This window comes from Lutzomyia longipalpis, chromosome 1 (genome assembly GCF_024334085.1).
Source record: "Lutzomyia longipalpis isolate SR_M1_2022 chromosome 1, ASM2433408v1".
Taxonomy (NCBI): domain Eukaryota; kingdom Metazoa; phylum Arthropoda; class Insecta; order Diptera; family Psychodidae; genus Lutzomyia; species Lutzomyia longipalpis.
Genome location: NC_074707.1, coordinates 21,937,035 through 21,961,420, shown reverse-complemented (window position 1 = coordinate 21,961,420; position 24,386 = coordinate 21,937,035). Strand labels below are relative to the sequence as shown.

Genomic DNA, 24,386 nt, shown 5'->3' with positions numbered 1-24,386 from the left:
AATTTACTAATTGAAACTTTAATGTGTTCAAAGACTAAATATCACTGCCAGGTAACACAAAAAGATGACTGTTGAATGTTGAAGCACGAACATACGACTGATCGAGACGGTAGACTCGCAAGAGAATTTCAGGTTGAAGGACAGCTTGTTTGGGGGAAGCCAGTTTATTTGCTGAACACGTTTTCTTCGTGCAGCACAAGATGATCTCCGTCGCTGGTTATTCGGGAAAGTACGTTGGATAGTTTCGCAAGATATTTCCCATGACATCATGAAAAATCTCTGATATGACGCGCATGAATGGCACGTTGACCTCGAAACAAGTCACGGGGGGATCTGGTTGCTCTCCGCACAGTGGATGCAGCCACAAAGTGCATTCCTCTTTGGCGAGGAGACAATCAGTTGCATTTTGCACTCCTTCTCATCCGGTGCACTGATCCTTTCATTCCCTGCCAAAGCATTCATCTTCTTCATTTTTTGTTAAAGTTCCTTTCGTTAAAAATATTTCCGTGTGAATGAATCCTCTGCCGTACCTCGTAATCTCCCTCGCGGTGTCCTGTTTTGCTGTCCTCCACTTCAGTAGTCCCATATGTCCGGGAACAGTTGAAAATATCTACGTAGACTCAACAGTGGGATGGATGGGATTTGGTTTTGCTTGGACAACATGGTCCCAATATCTACACAACATCACAATTGCAGTTAATTTGGCTACTGTTGAACTAGAAGAAAATACCACCTTTCTCGGTTCCATAAGGATGCTTCACTTCCACAAACTCCGCTCAACAGAAGACAAAACTCGATGGAATATTAATTTTGAAATAAAATTCCCAATTCAAGATCCCCTGCCAGACATCACAGCTCTTATACTTAATGGTGATTACATATGTGCGACTAAAGGTCAGTGCTTAAAGTTTATGATGCCTTATGCTACCTGTTGTGATCTCCAAAGTGAATTCTCTTTTATCTTTTTGTGCAGAAAATGCATACAACAGCTCTAAACCCGTTAAGATAAAGGTCTTCATGGAATACAATCATTTTACAAAGTATCAGACATCCAGTGCAAAAATTGTTGCAATACACACCCCAAAACCAACAACAGCTCTTGATCAGAGATTTCCGTAAGAATATTTTATTAAACTTTAAAAAAATCAAAAGTATTCTGAAAAAGGAATTAATCATTTAAATTAATTTTCTTGATTATCTCTCATTAGATTGTAGCATTAAGAAAAATTCAGGGGACAGCTTTTTTTTAGCTTTCCAGCGACGTTTTGGGAAAGAAAGCATTTGATTCAAAATTGGATTTACTTATAGATTAGGTACTAGGTATTAGGGTACCTACTAATTTTGGGTAAAGTCTCCAGACAGGTTGGGTTGGCTTGGTTAAAGAATTCTGTGAAGGCATTATTTCAGGTCTTTCTACTTTTATCCTACTTATCATAAATAGTTTATAAGTTATGTTGGAGATTTCGTCAAAATTCCTAAAATCTTTATTTATACCAAAAGTAATTTTTTAATGTCTTCGTAAATTTTTCAATTAATATAGCGAAGTCAATTTAATAACTTTTTTTTTTCTCTAAATATCAAAGGGTTGATTTGTACAGCAGCTTATGCATCATTACTCGATTGGTAGAAAACTTTAATAAAATGTGGGCGTGACTTTAGCCTTTAAAATTTTTAAAGAAAATTTTCGATTTTCTTTAATCGCGAAATGTTAGAAAACGTAAGAAAAGAATTGACAAATGCAGAAAAGAAGCGTCAAACGTTAGAAAAGAAAGCTAGATTAAATGTCAAATATTACAAAAGATACCAAATACCGTAAGGAAAAAATACTTCAAATGCCTCAATTGCATTAAAAAATCGTTAAAAACTAGCTAAATTCAATGCATCAACAGTAAAAAGTTAAAGCTGTCTCAATTTTTATAAATTTCGATTTTGAAGTTTTTTAAATTTTAAAAATGGTTTTTAATCTTTTATAAAATAAAAAAAAAAGATTTCTATAAAAAATGATTTTTGGCAATTATCCTGAATTAAAAAAAAGTAATGCCTACAAAACAATTTAATGTAATTCACAGGGTAGTCGATGATGTGGAATGCGGTACAATTGATTATGCGAACATCTTCCAATCTCTCGTACTCCATGGGCAGACCATTACAAGAGGCAGCTGGCCGTGGCTTGTATCAATCTTCTCCTACACTGGCCCACGTTTGGGCTTTCAATGCGGAGCTACGCTTATTTCCAACAAAGTCGTCATAACGGCTGCTCATTGCTTCTTCGATCGCTACAACCGACAATTACCCACTGAGGATGTCCTCCTCATTCTTGGTCAGCACAATCTTAAGCGCCCCCACGATCAGGGCACGCAGATTGTCTACCCGCACAGCATAAACATTCACAAGAACTATCGGAAACGCAACACGATCGATTCGGACATTGCTGTGGTGGTTCTAGCGGAGGTAGTGCGCTTCACAACCTTCATCCGTCCAGCTTGCCTGTGGAAGGGATCTGAGAGTAAGGATAGCCTTGTGGGACTGAACGGTGTGACAGCTGGATGGGGTCGTGATGAGCATGGGAATTTCTTTACGGAACTCCCGAAGAAGGCAGAGATCCCCGTGGTTTCCGACGAAACATGCCTCCGTTCGCACGATGCCTTCACAAAGATCACATCCGAAGTGACTTTCTGTGCAGGATGGCGCAATGGGACAGACGGCCCATGCAATGGGGATTCCGGCGGAGGACTCATGTTTGAACGGGAGGGACGATGGACCCTCAGAGGTGTTGTGTCAACATCCCTCACAGACAGACAATCCAATCTATGTGATCTCAAGGAGTACGTTGTCTTTACGGACGTTGTGAGTTTTGTCGTTTGGATTGAAACATTCTTAGTGGAATAACGCATACAAAATGCCTTCCCCAATATGACTGAAAAGGCATTAATAACTTTAAAAAAAAAAAGAATAAATCAAGAGAAAAAAAACTCATTTTTCATCTCATTTCCTAAATTTTATTCACTGGTTTTGGATGTGTTTCGTCTCTCACACATTCCGCGAAAGTCCTTCAACTTTTTTTCATTCCTCTTAAAAATTCTATTATGTTGATCGTATTTAGGTTAAATTAATTTATAAATTAATTTAGGAAATAAAAATGTGTGTCCTTCAGTTTTCTTTAATCTTCTTTTCATTTAAACCTTCTTGTGTGTTTAGGGTGCTATTTTAAAACTCTTTTTGTTTTACTCTCACTTTTATACACGACCTATATATATAAAAAAGGAAATATTTACAAATATTTGAGTCACTATTTGGGTTCTTTTTTGTTCTTTTTCATCTTTTTGTTGTTGTTGTTTTTTCTGTTGGTAAGTAGATAAAAGGAGGAAAAGAATAAATTCTCCTTGTTTTTTTCTTTTGTTGGAAATGCATTTACGAGGGATACACGATGGGGGGAAAACGGAAGTTTTTCATTAGGGTCAAGGGGTACGATTTTAAAAATAAAAGTTAAGAACAGAAACAATTCATAGGGAAAAAAAGAGATCATTTGAGAACACTCACTTTGTCACACACTTCACCACACAATATTACAAACATCCTCGGATCTCTCCGTCTACGTCATTTCCTATCCACTCTTCCCTTTGGCCTGTGTTGCTTGAGGTGATTGCTGCGGCTGTTGCGGTTGCTGTTGCTGCTGCTGTTGCGGGATTGAGATCATCTTGAGTCCTTGGAGAGTTTTCAAATTGATTGATCCTCCCTGAAAACCCGGCGGTAGGAGGATTTGTCCACCACTCTGTAGCGCAAGGACTACCCTCTGTTGCCCAGGAGCTCCTCCACTGGGTCCTTTCACCACATTAGCCTACACAGAAAAGTAGAGAAATTTATGAGAAGCAGCTCATGTACCAGTAGCGCAGTCAGGGGAGTGTTTGAGGAATTATCTAAGCACTCTTAAACTTCTAGCTAGATTATTCTTTTTTTTTTAAATCCATAAATTTAAAAATGAAACGTTAAACGAAAATGAAAAAACTTCAAACCTTAGTAAAGAAACCTCAAACGTTAGACAAAAAGTGTCAAACGTTAAAAAAGAAATGTCAAAAGTTAGAAAAGAAACTTCTATTATTCCTGTATTAACACTTGGAGGACAAAACTGACGATCGCTGCCAATTTGACTTTTTTAAATCATTACAGAATAAAGTATATTTAACTTATTGTGATAAATTCTACATCTATGTGTAGGCGACTTCAATCACTTCAAGTTTGTCGAAAGAAAACTTAGAAAAACGTTTTCTTTTTGATAGAAAATTGAGAGGAAAGTTTGAGGTTAGAAGTTTTGGTCCTCCAAGTGTTAATGGTGAGGATAGCGACGATAGAAAACGATGATCGCCGAAGGGCGGTAAGTACACTCATTCGGGATTTCGCCACGACAGAAAACTTGTCGCGTCATTTCACGGAAAAAAATAAATAGCCAAGGTAGACACAAAAAATATTTCTCCCAGCTATTTGGCGTTAGAATATAATAATGTCCAGGGTAGAAATGAATTATGTCTCTCCCAGACATTTGAAATTTCTAGCGCAGAAATTTTAGAGAAAAATCAAAACATTCAAAAATTAGGTTATGGGATGGTGTTTTTGACTTTCACTGAAGAAGTGCAATTTTCCTGTGGACCCATTTACACAGTAACATCTCATGATTTGTCGGAAAATCTCACAGTTTTCCCGATGATTTATGAAAATGACCATGTTTATGTGAGTATTGTGCATGTTCTGTTCATGGTGGTTCCTTCCGTGGATTCATTCCCATTGTTTCTCAAATTCGCGAAAATTCGTGAATGACCTTCTCGCGGAATTTTTTAACATTTTCCTGGACATTTTCAACCAGATTGCTCTCCTAGGAGTTACTGAAGGTTCTCCTGAGTGCTAAGTTCATGTGAAAAATGACAAAATTTGTGAGGAAGTTAAAATTCTTTTTTGGCCGAGAATAGAGCTCTAAGTGGCTCACATACAAATTATACGTGGTAGAGACATATAAGAATTTCTGGCTCAGAAATTTGTCAATAACTGTACCGTACAACTTTTTTTTTCCGTGTTTGGAAAAAAAAGTGTACGACAAATTCCTTTGTCAAAAAAACTGAGAAAAAGTGAATGAAAATAGAAAGTTGCCAACAAAATTTGTTGCTAATCGTGAGGTAAGCACCCATGGAGTGAAATCCTGATGAAAAATTGAGGAATTAATAATTTTTTCTTTCAGAAATGGATGAATATCTCAAGCGTCAATGCCGGAGCAGGTTGACTTCCACGCGGACAAATGATCATGGAGCCTCGGGTGAAGAAAAGAAGGTGGTGTCCATGATCCCAGAATTTAATCCGGACAGGGACAATGAGGTGGATGAGCTGAATATACTTCGGAAGATGGAAGCTCAATGGAAAAAGGACGAGTCCGTGGAGACCTACGTCATAAACAAATTCGCCCTGGGCAATAAGATCGGCCTCACCACAAGATTAATGATTCAATTCATCATCCAGGGTGTGCCAGGACACGTGGAGAGGCAAATACTGAGGTGTGCAAACTACCAAACAATCCCTGACATCATACAAGCGTTGAATAGACTAGAAAGGTGTAATTGCTCCTCAAGAGATCGCTATGGAGGAAGAGATTATCGCACAAGAGAGCGACGTAGAGATCATCGCAATCGAAGCCGAAGCAAAGAGCGTGATCGTTCCCGATCGTGGGAGGGAAGATACAAGAAAAATAGGAGAGGTAGATCACGTGACCGCAACTAACGTCACTCCCGGAAAGGATGCTGTCATGAAAACAGTAAAGAAACAGCCCCAATTCTGATCAGAAAGAATTTTCAATCGAGGCTGATGCATGAACATCAATGTCAAGTAGAAAAAATAACGTTAAAATTAACGTCAAATGTTTAAGAAAGAAATGCAAAACGTTAAATAAAAAAAAAAGAAATGTCACACACTAGAAAAATGAAATTTAAATCTAATAAAAAGAAATTTAAATGTCAAAATTTAGAAAATCATATCAGATGCACGACTAATTTATCAAGGATTACTTCTTAACCCATTTCAACTCACCTTCTTCACCTGCGCACCAAGAATCATCTGTGATTGTTGCTGCTGCGGCTCAACCTGTGCGGCTTGTACCTTCACGGCAGTCTGTGGGGATGCTTGACTCGATGAAGCAATAATTTTTGCCGCCTGGCTCCCGGATGCAGCTGCCACGGGGGATCCCGTAGCAGTGATACTATTCGTCGTAGAAGCCTCCCCGGAAATTTGCTGTGGCTGCTGCACCTTCACCAGTTGATTCCCAATCATGACGGTCTGTGCATTCGAACTGGTTGGACTGATGAGATTTAAGCTGTTACTCTGTACTTTGAGTGTCTGCCCACCGATCACGAGATTGGCACCATTTGTCCCGGCTGTACTCTGCAGAATCACCCCCTGTGTCTGCCCACTTTGTCCAGGTGTTGCGGATTTACTTGCAATTATCACCGGTTTCCCTCCGATGTGAGCAATATTCAGGTTCGATGCATTCACCATCCTTGAAAAAAAATCAACCATCACAAACATAGAAAAAAATCAAAACTTTTCCCTTTATAAAGAGAGATTGTTCTCTTCTTACCTGATTCCTGGTTTCATCTTTCCCGCTGCAATGTTCTGCACACCCAAAAGTTTGGCATTAACCATCGCTTGGGATGGTGCAACGGCTTTTGTTACCCCCGTGGGTGCTGCTGTGACTTTCTGCGTGAGTAGCTTCGGTTGTCCACTCTCCCCAGCACTAACTGCCGTTGCGGTGGCAACTTTCATACGTGCCGTGGCAGCTGTTGTCGTCACCGCAGACGCCACAACACGCTGGGGCGTTGCAACGGAAATTATATTCCTTGCCGGTGATACCACGGCGTACTGTGTAATATGCGATCCAGGCGCACCGGCCAATTGAATGAGATTCGTCTGACCCGCCTTGGCACCAGCTACCCTGATGGGTGTTCCAATGCCCTGCTTCTGCAGTAGACTTTCCAGCGATATAAGTTGACCACTTTGGTTTGTTAGCACCTTCAGGGGGCTCGTGACAGTTGTTGCCGGGCGTACAGTGGCAACTGTTGTGGGTTTCCTTGCCATTGTCTGTGTCACGGCGGATGAAACAATTGTCGTTGTGGCTGTTGTCACAACAGACGTTACTTTATCCACAACACTTGATTGGGATGCCTGGGAAGTTGCTACTTGACCCTTCTGTTGAATCTGCAGCATTGGATGTTGTTTTATAATGAGAGATTGTTGCCTTCCAGCTGGTTGATTTGCCTGCAGATTCTGACCCTAAAATAAATGGAGAAAAAACATTAAATAGAACGATGTTTTGCTGAACAAGCCTATTTGGCGGTTGAAAGATACACAAATCTTCGGAAACTCTGTAAAACATCGAAATTCCCGGGAATTTTTGGAACATGGCCAAAAATGTCTCAAGCACGCAGAGAAAATTTATAATGAATGTCAATGCTCACCTTTAGCTGCTGCTGCCGGAGGGTATTGAAGAGATTCTGCTGCTGCTGCGGTGTCAGATTTGCCGTAGACATTGTCTGCATCTTTGAACCATTTTGCCCACCACTTGTTTGCTGAATTTGAATTATTTGGGGATTTATGAGACTCCCACCGGGCATACTGACGGTATTTGTACCCGTTGTCACGGGAACTGTACTCGTGACAATCTTCACGATACTCCCCGTTGCCCCCTGAGCCTGATTGGCGGCCACAATGATGGATTTCAGTTGCTGCTGCGTCGCCTGCCCACTGCCGGACACAACAACGGCATTCTGAACGAGACGTTTCTGTTGCTGCTGCTGTGCAATGATATTCTGCAGGATTTGCTTCTGCTGCGTTGGTGTCAGTTGCTGCTGTTGCCCCTTTACAATACCCGTTGGTGATGACGACACAATACCACTCACCACACTCAGAGCACCTCCCTTTTGCAGCGTCGATGCCTTCGTTACCGTTGACACCGCTGTCGGTACCTTCTGCTGATGCAATGAGATCACAGCCGGATTTATGAGACTCTTGGTCGCCATTGTATTCCCCACGCGAATCGCATTCTTCCCCAGCAACGATGAACTTGCCGCCTTATCGCCCAGAGTGCTCGTCAGTGCTGGCGGAATTGATGTTTTCACCAATTTCGGATTCATCCCCGCCACTGTGGTAGCCGGGAGGGAACTGATAACCTTCGCGAGAGTTGGTTCCCCACTGGTGTTGGCGAGATTGAAGGGGATTATGTAGCTCTGACCACTGCTGGAGGTTTGGGTGAGAAGCGGTGGAGCCTTGTTGGGATTCTGAATGAGAATTGGTTGTTTTCCCGGAGGAATTGCTGCCTTCTTAATTCTTCCCACCACATTGGGGCTCTGGGCGCGATTCTGCTGATTCATCAGCACAGACTGAGCAGCTGAATTGGCCAGGAGGGACGTCAGTGGGCGCGAAACATTCCCATGCGTTGTGGTTGCCACTGAAACATGCACCGTTTGAATGCCACTCGATGTGGACACTTTGACGGATGTTGTTGGCGATGGGGCACCAATGGGGGTCTTCTGCACGAGTCCCGGAACACTCTGGAGGGATGATTTATTAATGAGAACGGGTGTCGTGTGTGCCTCGAGGCTCGCTTCGACATCAATGTGCTCTATTTGGTTTTTATCCGTGGTCAGGGGAGGAATACCCTTAATGGGCACAAGTTCTGCCTTCACAACAGAACGATGCGGGGAGATTTTGTTCAAGAGCGGCGGCATACCCGATGCTACGGGTAATTGATTCACCGCATTCGATTGAATTGTACTCAAAGCTGGAAGTTGCTGTGCCTTTGCCACCACCTGCGGTAGTCCTGGCATCTTTTGCGGTGATCTAATAATCTTCCCAGCTGTCACAACAACCGACGTCTGTACACCACCCGGTGAGACACTCTTCAGCACATTCACATGACTATTGCTGGGTGGACTCTTGCCGGAAATAACCCTCCCCGTGGTGGGTTTCAGCTTACTCCTACTTGGGACCTTCTTTGGCTTCGACATTCCCTGCTGCTGCTGGTGCAACCGATCAAATTCATCCTCCGACCGATCACGATGCAGGTAAATCCATATTTTACGCTTCGAATCGAATCGCACGCACGGATCGTGCTCCGTGTGCATCCTATCGAGTGCCCCACTCACAATTGTCTGCAAAACATTATCCTGGGCCGCGGGATTCAGGTACTGGCTGCTCTTGAGCAATTCACAAATATCCGCCCGGGTACCCTCGCCATTGGGCAGACGTGCCGTTGCGTCACGCACAAGTGTGAGGATTGTCACGAAATTTGGTCGATCTCTCGTCAGCATGTTGTGCAGTCTGGCTTTACTCACGCCCGGAACTTGCGTGTAGATCCCCTTAACTGGGCCCACAACGCTCTCATACCTGAAAATTGAGATTTTTTTTTTAATTAAGTGGAAAGTTTTAGCATGTTTTAGAGCTCTGAACACCTACCCGTGCATTCTGTACGTGAATGCCATGTGGGGATTGTCAAAACGCAACCTCTCCTGCCGACGGAATTCCTCAATTTCATCATCTGACGCTTTCTGCACCGTCCACGCAGTTGGGCAGCGTGGTGGTGGCGGAGACACGGGCTTTTCCGGTGCCATTGCACCCCCACTCATCTCTTCGCCATCACTAAAGCTCGAACTGCGCGTCTTCTCCAGCTTCGGCGGTGTCGGACGCGTCCCCATTTCGTGCTTCCTACTCAACCAGTAGGCACAGAGGGGAATGAGGTGCTGATCTGTATCTCTCCCCGCTCCAATCCACTGATAAATGTCCAAATTGACTTTGTACTCGAGGTAGGGCACATAGTCCTCGGGTTGATCCACAAACTCCCCAGCGAGGAAGTGAATGACCGACGGTAGTTGATTGAGCCAATTGTCACACAGAGAGTACCAATCATTGAGAGGGGTGATTGGATTACCCAGCCACGTGGCGATCTTCCGCTGCAGATTATCCATTGCCATCCGATGATCAGGTGTGGCACAGAAGATATCCCGGATGAGGGAGAGAAAGCACGCGTGGGTCTCCTGCATGAGTTCCGGCGAGCAATTAGCCTCATCGGCAATGTCATTGAGGATATCAATGTGACTTGAGGTGTCAAGATCCACAGGGAGGTGCATCATGTCAATACCCTCGAGATCACTCAATGTTGCTGGCTTCACCTTGCCGAACATCTGCAAGAGAATCTCCTGATTATTGCATCCAAAACAAAGCATTATTACTTTTATCCAATAACATACCTGAGAATGATTTCCTGATGCCATCTCACTCATCCTTGCCTCCTCAATCTTAACCACACCACAAAGATCCTCCTCCTCATCTTCCACTTTTACGTGCATCATCGCATTTGCGGGTACAATGCTTCCATTGGCAGCTGTCACCTTCTTCTTGGCCACACCACCAATCCCCGGACTGACACTATTTGGTCTCTTCTTCACGATAATCTTCTTCCTCTCAACATTTGGTAGCTTCCCGATTGATTCATGTGAGGATGTTGTATAAAGGAGCTCTGGTTCCGTCTTCACAATCAACTCCTCCTCACTCTTCACCGTCATCAGGAGTGAAGGTGATTTGTAGAGAGTTGGTGTTGCCGGTGTTGGCTGTGGGGGCTTTGTGACATTCCCGGACGTTTGAATTTGCATTCCCGGAAGGGGAGCAGCTGCAATGTCCTGCTTCAACTTCGCCAGGGCACTCTTCTTCGTACCAATGGCTACTTTTCCACTATTTGGCGTAATTCTTCTATAGCCCACAGACAGCTGTGTCCTTGCATAGATATCCTTCAGCTTCACCTCACTCACATCCAATTCCGGATGATCCTGAAACAAAAATTCAAAAAAAAAAATTTAGCAAAACAATTTAAAGAGAAAAAATAAAGTTTGTAGAAAAGACAAAAGTTTTTCGAACAACTCACTACTTCCCGAAGTTTCCTCTTCTTGTGCTGATACAGCATCACTCTGTAGGTGTCTTCGGAGGGTGCTGGAATACCAGCTGGGGCTCCTTGATGGAGATTGTGGTCTCCCGTGGTGAATCGGTGGGTGAAAGTGCTGACAATTTTAGGTTCAGCACTGGGACTAACGGGTCCAGAACTGAAACTAAGGGTACGTTTCTGTTTACGTGCCGCAGAGGGTGTTGCCGAAGGTCCAGCTTCGAGGAAATCCTCATCATCCGAAACGGGGATACCAATTTCCTTGGCCATTGTGGAGATTTCCTGATGATAGCGCTTCTTTGCCCTCACGACTGCTGCAGCTGTGCCCCCAAATTTGGTGACATCATTGGACACAGCTTCCCCGGTGGGCCGTAGAGACGCTCCCGGAGGGGAATCGTAGGCCAACCGAAGGAGCTTCTCACGCGACAGGAGCGTCGTCTTGGCAATGCGACTGATACGTTCGCACTCCTGGTAGCGCTGCTCCCGGCGCTGTGATCTGAGAATACTGTTGCGGTAGTTGACAATGTCGGGCCGGAAGTTACCCTCCTCGAGATTCCGCTGGAAATCCACAAGGGGCGATGAACCGAAACGAAATGGTTCCCGATTGAAGATCATCTGGAGCGTAATGTCCTTCTCATGTTCATCATTTCCCGGGAATTTGGGCAAGAAGTTGTCCACGAGGTACGTTCGCATGTCATTCGTGAGGGTATTCCACATTTTGTCGGAGAAGAACTCATTGAAGATGCTCTCACTCTCACAGAGTCCCTTGGGCAGGTTCAGTCGTTGTTTGAGTATTGTTGCTGACTCAAGGGGCTCACCCGCATCCTCGGCACTCTCCTCTGAGCGTCTCGTTGAGGAACTTGCGGACGTATTGTGGGATTCTGAGGTATTTTGCGAACACTCCGATCCCGTGTCCACTTCCATGTCCCTCTGTACGGTGTACATTACGCTCTAATAGCCAATTCCACCCTGTGGGCAAATCTTAAATGCTGCAATTCCGGCAAATCCTCGGGCGCCTTTTTTGGTCACTCACCATCTTTGAGGTTATGTCCGGATGGGTCTCTCTGTGTGTGAAGAGTTTGCCAAGAGTGGTGGAAGAGACCCCCGCAAATGCCCTGCACGGCAGCGATTGTCTGGATGTACGGGTAAGCAGAACAAAATCAATAGAATATTCTTATATAACGAACGAGTGGGACTGGTGCGGGAGAGCTCTGTGAGTTTTTCCCAGAAATCAAAGCAAATCCTCGTCAATCTGTCAATCGTGCACCCAAGGCAAACATCCCATTTATCCGGTATATTTATAGATGTGCCATCAACTCCAGTAGCCCAATACTGTGGGAAATGCCAGCGGAACGCTCAGATAACACAATTGCTGTCTCCGAGACGATTATTCTGCGAAAATTTTCCATTAAATTCGCACGAACACTTTTTTTGCACAAGTCGCACTCCGAAATCTCCTACGCCCCCATTTGCACGCCCTTTTCCACGCAATTCGCACACTCTGTGGCCATAAATGGAATCCGTATTAGCTAATCTAATGCCAGAGAACACTTTTTACGCACAATTTTGCTTTTTTATCCAATTTTTCACGCGTTTTCCCGACAAAATAATTTAATGCTTTTATGTATATATATGTAAATATGGATTCGTACCTCGTTCGTTTTGGCTTCGTATTTTCACGTCATTGATTTTGCCACTAGGTGGCGCAACCGCGGCAACTTGGTTCAACAATCAAATATTTTGATAAAATCCGTTAAAAGTAACCGAATAATCCAAGATTTAATGAAGTTATTAAAAAAAAATAAATAAAATAAAACACATTTTTAATATTTTAGAAGAAATATTCTAGTTTTGGTCGATATTTTATTAATATTTCCAAACTACACAACAACTTATTAAATTTTTCTTGATCCTTGAAACTCGCTAAATTGATGATAAAATTCAATTATTGTCTTCTTTCAATTTTTATTCTCATTCCTTTTTTTTCCTTCTTTAATAATATCCTTTTTGAAATACTTTTTCATTTTCTTTTTTATTTAAATAAAATCAAAATTATCCAAATAAGTTAGGGGGTGGTGGGTGTTTAAACATTTTTTTGCAATCTCACAAATTTTCACATTTTTTCTTCTTAAAATTATCTTGCATATTAAATTGGAGCTACAAGATAAGTAAGATATGTGTGTATGTGTGTTGTAAATGGTCAAAGAACGTGATTTTCTGAGTGTGAGTGAATAAAGAACTTTTACATTTTTTTTCTATTCTAAATCGTCTTTTAAATAAAATTCCTTAAAAGACAACAAGAATGATATTTTTTTCTTCTTAAACATCTCTTCAATATTTTTTTTCTTACGTTCTAGAAAATACTTGTTTATATTATTTGTTTTTTTTTTATTATAAGATTGCAAAATGACATGCTTATTTTGATATGATTTCTTGAGAGTAGAGAGATTTTGAAATGTTGACGACGGCATCAAAGGGGAAGAATTTATGAGGAAAACTTTACTACACAACTATCAACAGAGAGATGGAGAGGAAGATAGAATCATTGAGGCTTAAAAGGATAACATCAAAATAAATAAGTGTTAATAATATATATGTCTGTAAATATATAATAATTTTGAAATGGCACTATAAAATTTCATCTCAAAAAGGAAAGTTTGCTCGGAAATTCACTTGGAATTCCTTTTCTCCCCCCTCCCGCATCACGGTCTTCCTCAAAAGTTTTCCTCAAGAATTCTTCCCAAATGTGTGTGGAGGATAAATTTATTTTTTTTATTTACACTGATATTTTAATAAATTTTTTTCTTTATCTATCTAAAAATGTGTTCAATGTACAATTTCTATTCGATAGTTTGTCTTTCTTCATTGCTGAAAATTTTGCAAAAGTATCAAGAATTCCATCCTATTTTTTGCACCGATTTTTCCCATTAAACATTCTCATTTTCTTTTTTGCTTTAAATATCTGCAAATTTTGTTCGTTTTACACTTAAAATTAACAAAAAAAAATAGATTAATATTCAATCGATATCCCACTAAAAGGCAACAATATATAAATTTGATGTGTTTTTTTTTTTTATTTCGTCAAAGGGGACTCATAAAATTGTTTCTTTCACCTGGAAAGAAGGTTCTCCTGGGATGATAGAGGTTTGACAAGAATCTTTTTTTATATATAAATTTTAAAAATTACAAAACAACTTTTTCAAAATCCTAAATATTGATTTTTAGAGATTTTCATGTTTTAAAAATAAAAAAAAATTGCCGCTGTTGATTCTGAAATACTTTAGAATCCTTAAATAAACTGGGACACGTAGCACTTGGTCAGGACACCCGTGTCCAGATTTTTCCAGCATTTCACTAAACGCTATTCAAGATTGGGTGAGTGCCTCGTCGAAATTCGGGGATAGAGCTAAAGAAGTTGAGAAAGAAAATTAATTAGAAAATCTTTTGTAGTTCATAAAGAAATTAATTTAATTTGTAAAAGAAACTTACTCCCAGAAGATTTCGAGGGACGTATCCCTCTTTGCCAGTGCTGTCCTTTGCCCACCACCATTCTCTCTCAGCATCATCACCCTTTCGCAGAATTGTCAGATGATCATTAATTGAGAAGCTCAATTCATCTGCTTGTTGAGCATCATATGAAAAGACTGCGTAGACTTCGCCACTATTGAGGATTCCAAGTTTTTCTTGAATGCCTGAAAAAAAATTAATTATATTTTAATTAATTTAATCTCCTTTATAATGAAAACAAAAAAAGAAAACTCACTGTAGAGATATTCAGAACAACCATCGAATCCTTCCTCATCTTCTTCGCATTTTTCAGCTGGAGTTTCATGGTCTGACAGGGTGGCGGCAAAGAGACACGCCCCAGACTCCACCAGGAACTTCACCATGGCTAAATTGTTGCAACTAGCAGCACAGTGGAGTGGAGTCCATCCATCGCTGTCTTGAGCATTCACATCGCATCCATATTCCACAAGGAATCTACATTGAAGAAGGAATCAAAGTTTTGGGTATGAAATGTGCTAACAATATTCAACAAATCATGTCCTGAGAGGCATTTATGAGCAAAATTTAACATATAATTTAATATTTTGTTGGTAAACACAATTATGCAAATTCACTTTATACATAAATTATTACATTATAAATATTAATGAAGCCTTTGGCCATAGAAAATGCATAACGATTAATTTTCAGGGTTGTTTGTTTATGCTGTTTTATATTATTGCATGAGCGTATGCCTAGGCCTGGTTAAATATTCGATTTTTTCTGGTGTAAAAGTTCAAAAGTTCCCTAAAAGTTCACCTGAGAAAAGGAGTTTATTCATTTTGAACCTTTATTTGATGAAACAATCGGAAACTGTGTAATCTTGTTGAGATTGATTGATTCTCTACATTTTTTTGGGTTTAGATTTAATATTTAAAAAGTTTACAAAAGTTTTAAAAGGAAGATATGAAAATTAAACAAAAATAATTAGTTTAAAAAGAAAAGATGTTTTTACTCACTTTACAATCTCCAGGTGACCAGCACAGATTGCATTGTGAAGTGCTGTAATACCCTCATCATTGGCAGCACTTGGATTTGTGACTTGCATAGCTGTTTTGCGGACTAGCTCGAGTTCACCCTCAAGACTGGCATCAAGGAGCAATGCCAGCGGATCAAAGCTAACTCTTCGAGCTAATTTTGCTTTACCACCACCACCCTCTCCTGTGGAGATTGTACGTGTTCTCCGTTGAACACCCTCATTCTCGGATGATGTAACTGTGTCATCACCCGTTGAGGAGCTTGTTGATTTGTCCGTCTCATCGAGAGAGCCATTCATTTGTGTTGATTCTTCCGGTGAGGATTTCGGTGAGGCAACTGGTGGGGTGCTCTGTGGGGGTTCACTTTTGTCCTTTAGCTCAGCTGTTGCTACTTCCGGGAAAAGGAAGGCAGGAGGCATTTCAATGCGTCGCGATGTATACTGAATGGGTTTAATGCCAGTATTTGATCGTAGTTTGGGTTGTTCGTGGATTGGTTGCTTTTTAATTGTGAGTGGTTTCGGTTTGATTGGAAGATTGTCTGAGAGTCCCATTGGAGGTGGCAGGACAGGTGATGAGGAGTCACTATTGCTGCTTGCTGGCTCCGTTACCGGGGGTTTGTTAATCATACTCACAATCGTCGGGGCAGAAGTGGTTGTTGTAGCAGCAACTGAGGCCGATGAAACAACAGCTATTGAGGCATTGGGGGAGTCTGTGTCTGACTGAGGTGGTGATTTGTTGGGCTTCGGTGGCAATGCAGGTCGCACTTTATCCGCTTCACTCATTGCCACACTCACAGGAATCCCACTCTGCTGTGCTGCCGTGTGATTGACACTGGGTGCCACCATTTGTACTTTGGGATTGTGAGCAACAATTTTGGGGATCATTGTTGTCGGGGCAACACTACTGATTGGCTTCCGGGGTGGCACAACAAGATTCCCACTGGGAATTTGATGGAGTGACTTGGGTTTCGGTCCTGGCTTTTCCTCCTTCGGTGTCTTCTGCGTCGCACTTGGGGTTGTACTGGACGTTGGTGTCTTGACAATTTCTCCCGCTTTCTCGCTATCACATTCGTTCGTTTTCGATAGACTTCCATTCGACGTAACCGTTGTCGTTGTCGATGTTACCGCCGCTGATACCGTCGATGCTGCAGACGATGGGGTTTTGGCTCCAAAGGGTGTTCCGAACTTCGTATTGTACGGTAGCGTTTGATATTTGGGATCATTCTTCTTAACAGCAAAATCCGTCACGGTCAGATCTTCATCTGGATCTTTGATCTTTGTGGCCATTTGTCGTTTTTGCCGGGCAAGTTTGCTCTCATCACTTTCCGCATATGCAACGTGGTTCACAATACTCGCTTGATTCGATGCCTGATTCAGTTGTTTGAGCGCCGTGAGATCGTGAATAAGATGCTGGGCTGGCTTCGAGATCGGAATGCTGTTCTTCTGAGGTGTATGCACGTAGGGTTCCACTGCAGCAACATTGTTGGCACGAGGAACAATCCTCTGAGATGGGTAGACATTATTCGATGGCCTTACTGTTGCTGTTGTTCCATTTTGCAGTGGTTGCGTGGTGGCTGCCGGTGGTGTCAGCTGGGGTGGAGATGGAGATGGGTTTTGCGAGGTCTGTAGGAGTAAATTGGATGCCTTCTTGCGTTGCAATCGACTCTGTAATTCCAATATCCTCTGGTCCACTGATCGTAGTTCCGCCTGACGCTGCTGTAGAGCCTCTCGTTGCAGATGAAGTCGTGCATCTTGTTGCAGCGACAACTGATTGCGATACTAAAAGACGGGAGGCAATTAGTTGCAATTCGTTGCACGCAAATTAGTATAAAAAAAGAATTTTGTCACTCACCATCAATTCTCGACGTAATTTGTCAAGTTCACGTGCCGCTGCGGATTGCTGTTGATTGCCACCGGGATTTCCACCACCTGGTATGAGATTGAGTGGTCCACGTCGATCTCGTCGCAAATCCTCAAGTTGCCTCGTGAGAGCTTCCACTTTTGCCACAGCCAAACTCAACTCCTTCTCCTTCTCGCTAAAGAGTGCCCTAATGGAATCCAAGTCATTGCCTGTGATGGATAAAAATAAATTTCTTAATTTTTCTTCCACCCCCAGTCACATGATCCAAGCAATCAATATATTGGAGCAATAACCTCGGAAAGAAGGTCAACCAAAATTGTCCTCGGTCTCATCATTAATCACGGATTACGACCTCCTTATCAACCCCACATTGTTGCTTATTTCTCTCAACGATACATAAATTAAATTATTAAATTCCCGTGGTCACGTCGCTCTTCCCAAACTCTTGAGCCCCCTAACGAGAATTCATCTCTTTCTTCTTGCACTGCCTCAGCCTTTTATGGCTCCCAAGTGTTTTTAGGGTAAGTTAATAAATCTTACATTTCATGTGCGACGTAGGTAAGGGTTACTCTTTTTCTCTGTTAATATAGTGCCTACTTATTATCATTTATTTGTGACTTGATGCCTCGTTGAGTATAATAATTTTATTATATCTTCACTATTTATTAGGGCACAAAGTATTGTGCCTTGAGAAGGAACAAATAGAATTAAGAATTCTAAGGTAAATCATTTTATTGTAAAGTGATAAGGGGTATGTAATATAAATCAAAAATTGCACAAAATTCACTGCAAAACTTTCTACAAGAACTTTTATTATTAAATAAATTCTCTGTAGAAAGTTTGATATTTCAAAGAAATTAATTTGCAAACATTGAATATATAGAAAGTTTATCAACATGGAAAACTTTGATAGGGTTTACTTTGAGCCAGAAAGGTATTATTTTACATGGAGAAAGCAGAGAAAATGGTTAGATAGATTGTGCAATAGAGGGAAGAACTAACCCTGATTTAGCGTGAATCTGGTGAATAAATAAACTCATTAAGGGGCAAATGAAACATTTATATGCCCTTGATAATGGTGCACATACATTTCATGATTGCAATTTCTAACGCCCTCGAGAACTGCAAAGTCGATAGAAAACATGCCATAGACGCTGAATCAGAAAAGCCGCAGTGTTTTAACTTCATCGATTCAATCCACTTAAGTGGCAAGTTGTGCCACATTTGTGATTACCCAACATAAGCCGCAACGTTAAGGGGATTGAGGGCACATACACATGAGGGTGGTGCGAGAAGGTGTTGCATATCATACAGTTGTGGGTGGGAAAGGATGAAATTATCGCACCCATATTGAGACAATTTTCCCTTCAATATTCCCCATATCACTTTTGAGGGATGTCTTCGTCGCTATAAAGCCTTCAAGACGTGAAGAGATTAAGTGCCATATCACATGCACATCGCTGTACTACATAAAGATGCAAAAATCACAGCGCGAATGGTGCGAAAAGGGGTTTGAACGAACATCAAAATGAATCGGAAGGATGAATTGCAGCATTCAAATCACGAAATGGCACGTGGAATTGAATTTCAATTTTCAAGGCGGGAAAACCACCAAGTGAAGTAAATTCAATAATGCTCGAAATTCATCATAAAAGATATCTTCTCGTGGTTTGCTTGCACGTTAAACACGAATTTTCCGGCTTCGATTCTCCGCACGTGCATCAATAGAGGGCACAATAAAGGTAAGAACTACGATTTGTGAAAAATAAAAGCATATTACACAAAGGATTGCAATGGGAGAGCTTTTACACGAATCAATTGGATAATTATATGCTCAAAAGTCTCTTAATTAATTTATATGTAAGTGATTTACACCAACATTAAAATCATTAATTTTATTAATATTAATGCTTGAAACAATTTTATTTTATACGGTATTTAACTTCCTTTACGTTATTGTAAATTAAATGAAATTAATAATAAATTTTGTTGGTTGTAAGTCAAATTAAAACTTTCAATTTAGATTTATTTATTTAAAAAAAAACCCCGTGAGGATTATTTATAATTTATTTCTATTTATTTATTTCTCAAACGCTCCAAATCCACGAAATTTGTTAAATTATGTATTAGAAAGTTATTTCAGTCAACGAAAAAAAATAGAACTTCTTGTATATATACATCTATTTGTTCCTTAAATAAAAACCTAATTCGCAAACTTCCCATGAAAGTTCGTAACAATTTATGCGACAAAACTCATTCGTTTTGTTTAGAAATTTTTTACTTATTGAAAGACAAAAATTTAATTCATAAAAGTTAGCATTTTATGATTTCTAAATTTAATATCATGCATATGGCCTTAACACTACGTGTACCTACATTAAATATTTAAATCAATGTCACTCATATTCGACTATACCGTCAAGTACAACTTTTTTCAATTTTACCACATGTATTACCTACTCGTTTTTTTTCTACGAAAAGTTCAACGAAAGCACATACGTTTGCCTCAATAAAATTTGTAAAATTTTAAATAATTAATTTATAAAAAAAGAAAAACCTCCAGCTTTTTCTCAACCTTTTCACGTGCGTTGGACAATTAATCAATAAAAATGTCTCTTGGACGAAGGGATTTGATTACAAGGAGGAAGAAAAACTTTCCACTATATATAAAGCTATTCCACCCCTCGCCACACCTGAATTTTAAATTCTATTTGGAACTTTTATTGTGTTTCAGATTTTCAGTGCATGGAAATTCCACGAAAAAATATAATTTAATCAAAAGTCGTTAGTAGAAAACAGAGTCTTTCTCAACTTGGTAGACTATTTGCTTCCCTTTATGGTTTACAAATGAATTTAATTATTTTTCCTCAAAAGAAAATCTTGAGAAATTAAAAGCTTTATTGTCTCTGGTACTTGTTGGAAAATTCTTGATGGAAAAACTACAGCACAATTTAAAAAAAAAATAATTCCAGTAGAACAGCTAATTTATTTTAAAGTTCTATTTTCCATATGAAAAGATAGTATCTCTATATACGTTTTAAATTGCAGTTTTATGTGGAAAATGGTTTAGGGTTTTTCCTTTTACTCTACTCTTGTTTGTTTTTAAAATGGAAAATCCTCCTTGGCACATTTCTCACAAAAGGCAAAAGTTCTTCCTCTCAATTGTGCATAGTCTTCATTTCAAAAGAAAGTCCAACCAAGGAACAAAGTCTCCATAAGAACTCACACAGCAAAATTCTTTGGCATGAGAGAAAAAAGCTTTCTAAATTGACTTTGAAACTTTTTCGATTACATCAAAGAAGCGAAACTCACAGTAGAAAATATCCAATTGATCCTAATTCTTTAATGAATTTTGTTTCTCTCAAAATCTTAAGCTTCACTTGCCCAAACAGAGAAACAATCTTAAATTAAAACATTATTGTATATATTGGGTATGCTTTGTTTAAAAGGATGTGTCTTCATTTCCCTTTGAATGAATAATAATGAATCATGAATGTAATAATAAGCATATCTAATTAAAAATTAAATTACATAGTATTACTCCATGCGGACGGAACTCAAATACTAAACAGCATAAAAACAAATTGTTGTCTTTTCTCGTTACGAAAAACATGGATTAAAATACTGAAAGTTTAATCGAAAAAGTTAAATTTCTAAGAAAAATACGACACTTTCTTGCTATTTTTTAGGAGTTTGTAGCTTTTGTATATCGTGGAATAGTCTAGCCGTTAGTTATGTTCTTTCTCATTACACCCTAGAAGACAAAATTATCAATTAAAAATGGTAATGAATGTTAAATTAATTTAATTTTTGTTTACATAAAAACAGCAGATTTATTTTCCAAACATATGTAGGTATGTATTTTATCAACTTCCCTTTCTTTTGTTGTTTTAAGCACGGGGTCTGTTTGTATTGTGATTTTCCATACAACGAAAAAATTCTATTTATTTCCAATGTCAATAGAGAAAAGTCTTCCCATGATTTCATTCTTCATTTCAATGCCAAGTGCTTTTTCTTTTTCAATGAAATTCACTTTATGATCATGAGCAGCCATATATGTATATAAATTATAAGCATTTCACATTCCATTTCTTTCCAATCATATATTTCATTACGGGTAATTTTTTTATACTCTTGCATCAGCTAGAATTCAATGAAATTTAATTTAAAAATTTTCCTTTTCTCATTTAGATTTTTTTTGAAAGACATTAAATTCTTTTTAAAGGTACCTACGTAAATGTGACATTGTTGGAAATAATTTATAATTCCTCCTGAGATTTGTTAATAGAACATATTCAACAAAGTGAATTTATTGAGCTTAATTCTCACCAATTGTACCTTCTCTATGAGTTTAGGGGAAATGCGGGATGGTGGAATGAGGGGATGAAGACAAAAGTGCAAACTTTAGGCTATTACTGAAATTTTAATTGAATTCAGGGATTTCACAGTGCTTCAAAAGCACTCACCACATCTCTCCTGGTCCAGGAAACAATGAGAGAATAGGCAAAAGCTAATTCAAACAATCTTTGGCAAGCGTGAATGGGGTTTTCGATGGGTAGCAACACTCACGATATATGCATACAATAACTAATTTGTTTCATTGGCACGTTCATCCACCTCTTATTCTCTCTTTCTCTTCTTTTTTTTCGGGATCGTGTCTCTCATGGTGGTATTATTGAAAGCTGACTGAACCACCCACAATATATTGCTCCATTTGCCTACATGAGAATCCTCACCCTTCTTGACCTTTAGCATAAGAAGTTTCCCCCTCATTTGATTCACTCTCACAGTGTGCATGGTGTGTAGCACAACTCCTCCAAAATGAGAAGTTTCTTCTCTCACAGGGAGCTTTTTGGTACCTACCACATAAGGAAGATGCGTTGTGAAGAAATTGAGAAGAAAAAAAATCTCACACCAGACGCTGGATGAAATTCATATTCCATAATAATGAGTTTCGTGACTTTTTCGCAAACATCTCGCACTTTCATTCCATACATAACATTTGTCCTATGGCTGCCATTCAAATAATGAGACAATAAAACCCTCATAATTAGTTGGCACTAAATTCCATGTGATGCTCTCAAAGTGTCTCCGTGAGTATCTCACTTGTGGTGTATGCCTTCTGAATCTCTCTCTGTCTATCATCGGATTTCACGCATGGAATCCACTTTATGGCTATTAACACATAAAACTCGATGATAAGTTGAGATTAGCCACAAATGCATCTATTGTCCTCGAAAAATTATTATTAAATCGTTGACTTGCGATGTATCTCTTTCACTGTAACCACAATGTACGGATTTTTCTTCTGCTCAGATCTCTTGATACAATTGATGATTATCCGGGCTATTCATTTGTGTCTATATGTATATAAAGTCAATCTATATATACTACATATATATACGACCTATACCTAAATCAAATACGAAAATCATATAAAAGGGGTTGGTCCAAATAATAATGGAAACTTGAGGAGATTTATTAGCAATTTTGTGTCAATTTGGAAACAAATAATTAAAAATTTTCTTGTAGGTATTGATTGATTAAAATATGTTTTTAGTAATTTTAAACAATTTGACCATCCCTTATCTACTAAAGACACCAAATAAGGCTAATTCATAAAAAAGTTACTAAATAGAGCATATTTGCATGGATTTCACTGATAAATTAAATGCCAAAAAGTCTCTGTGAGAGAAGGTATATAATGAAAGTCTAAACGTATGTCGAGATGCGATATTCTGAGCCCCCAAAAGAGAATTAATATTGGAAGTGTTGAATCACAAAGGGTATAGCAACCACCAATGTTCGTATTTGTTCATTTCAGCACCACCCATTGAAATTCAATCAAATGCGCGCGCGGGCAAGATAGTAATTTATGGAGTTATGTGGCAAGAGATCCTTAAAAGCGTGCTTGTAATGTCTGTAAGGCGATTATTAATTTGATGAATGAGGGCTCCAGCTACCCCCAGCCTCCCCTCAACCTTTCTGGCCTGTTCACTCCGTGATTAAGTTATATCGGAAATGGTTGATGTAATTAGAGTCGAATAACAAAAGACAAGGGTGTCTGCAAATTTATTCAGTACCATCTTTCTCATACGCGCGTTATATAGTGGTGGTCGTTCCATTGAAAACAAATATTGTGAATGTTTCAACCATAGCAATGATCCACCAAATTTTAGAGGAAATAAACGCAATTTCATCTGCGCGTAATATTTTTAGTAGTAAAATGTTTGTATTTTGTCGAGTACTTTGTTGATTAAAAAACCACATTTTGCAGATTTTTTTCAGTAGTTTGTTTTATGATTTTCTTTTTTTTCCTAATTAAAATACAACAGAATTTATTGTAAACATTTTCTTTACAATGTTTGTCGGAAATTTTGCATCGCAGAGACATCCCTCTGGGATGAACATTTTGCGCTTCTCTATTTTTAGCTGTGATTCTTTCTTCAAAGAAGCACAGCTTCTGTGTACACTCCAAAATGCAAAGTCGTCAGATCGGGCTCAAACTTGGGATGACCACGAATTAGGGTCCCTACATTCCAAAAAACGTATGCGCCAAAAATTTTTCCGTCCGGCCGGCCGTCCGGCCGGCCGTCCGTCCGGAACCTTTCGCTGAATTACAAGAGAACGGTAATAGATAGAGACTTGCGGTCAACGGCAAAGCTCATATATCGTGTGGAAGACATCCGATAATGAAGTCAAATCCACCCCCCCATCCTTCCGTCCGCCATTTTGAATAACCCCTAAATATTGTTTTCGCTATATCTCAGCCCCTGTAATAGCTAAAAATCTGAAATTTTTATATGTTGTAGGGCTCATCAAGACCTTTCCAACGATACCTCATTTTCGAAAATCGGTCAAGCCGTTTAGTCAATATGGCCGTCACAAATTTTCATCGAAAATCGGCCATAACTCGAGAACGGCTTGACCGATTTTGATCAACTCGGGCTCAAATGAAAGCTCTCAATAAGCCCTACAACTATCTAGAACATCGGAAGTTTATAAAGTAACCGCAAGTGGCGCTAAAATCGAAAACAAAA

At 39.7% G+C, this 24,386-nt stretch overlaps 3 protein-coding genes across 8 annotated transcripts in view; 1 reads left to right on the top strand and 2 right to left on the bottom strand.

Annotated features, from left to right (window-relative positions):
- Positions 1-370: 370 nt before the first annotated feature.
- Positions 371-3,153, top strand: LOC129797035 (serine protease gd-like). The gene is made up of 3 exons (XM_055839275.1): positions 371-894; positions 974-1,115; positions 2,070-3,153. The coding sequence occupies exons 1-3, from the start codon at positions 513-515 to the stop codon at positions 2,887-2,889; spliced, it is 1,344 nt and encodes a 447-aa protein (XP_055695250.1). The 5' UTR covers positions 371-512; the 3' UTR covers positions 2,890-3,153.
- On the bottom strand, positions 2,977-12,641 carry LOC129796971 (nuclear factor related to kappa-B-binding protein). Its single transcript, XM_055839147.1, has 7 exons — positions 10,949-12,641; positions 10,278-10,853; positions 9,487-10,211; positions 7,491-9,417; positions 6,614-7,305; positions 6,067-6,532; positions 2,977-3,838 (listed from the first exon to the last, which is right to left on the bottom strand). Exons 1-7 carry the CDS (start codon positions 11,906-11,908, stop codon positions 3,605-3,607), a joined length of 5,580 nt encoding a protein of 1,859 aa, XP_055695122.1. The 5' UTR covers positions 11,909-12,641; the 3' UTR covers positions 2,977-3,604.
- Positions 12,642-12,792: 151 nt separating this feature from the next.
- LOC129796981 (apoptosis-stimulating of p53 protein 2) overlaps positions 12,793-24,386 on the bottom strand; it is a 98,384-nt gene continuing 86,790 nt past the window's right edge. For all 6 annotated transcript variants that reach the window (XM_055839175.1, XM_055839174.1, XM_055839172.1 and 3 more), the window contains 5 exons: positions 17,338-17,555; positions 15,469-17,264; positions 14,727-14,944; positions 14,453-14,655; positions 12,793-14,369 (listed from right to left, as the gene is read on the bottom strand). In XM_055839175.1, the coding sequence (XP_055695150.1) occupies positions 14,325-14,369; positions 14,453-14,655; positions 14,727-14,944; positions 15,469-17,264; positions 17,338-17,555 (2,480 nt within the window). In that variant the 3' untranslated portion in view covers positions 12,793-14,324. The remainder of the gene's footprint in view (positions 14,370-14,452; positions 14,656-14,726; positions 14,945-15,468; positions 17,265-17,337; positions 17,556-24,386) is intronic.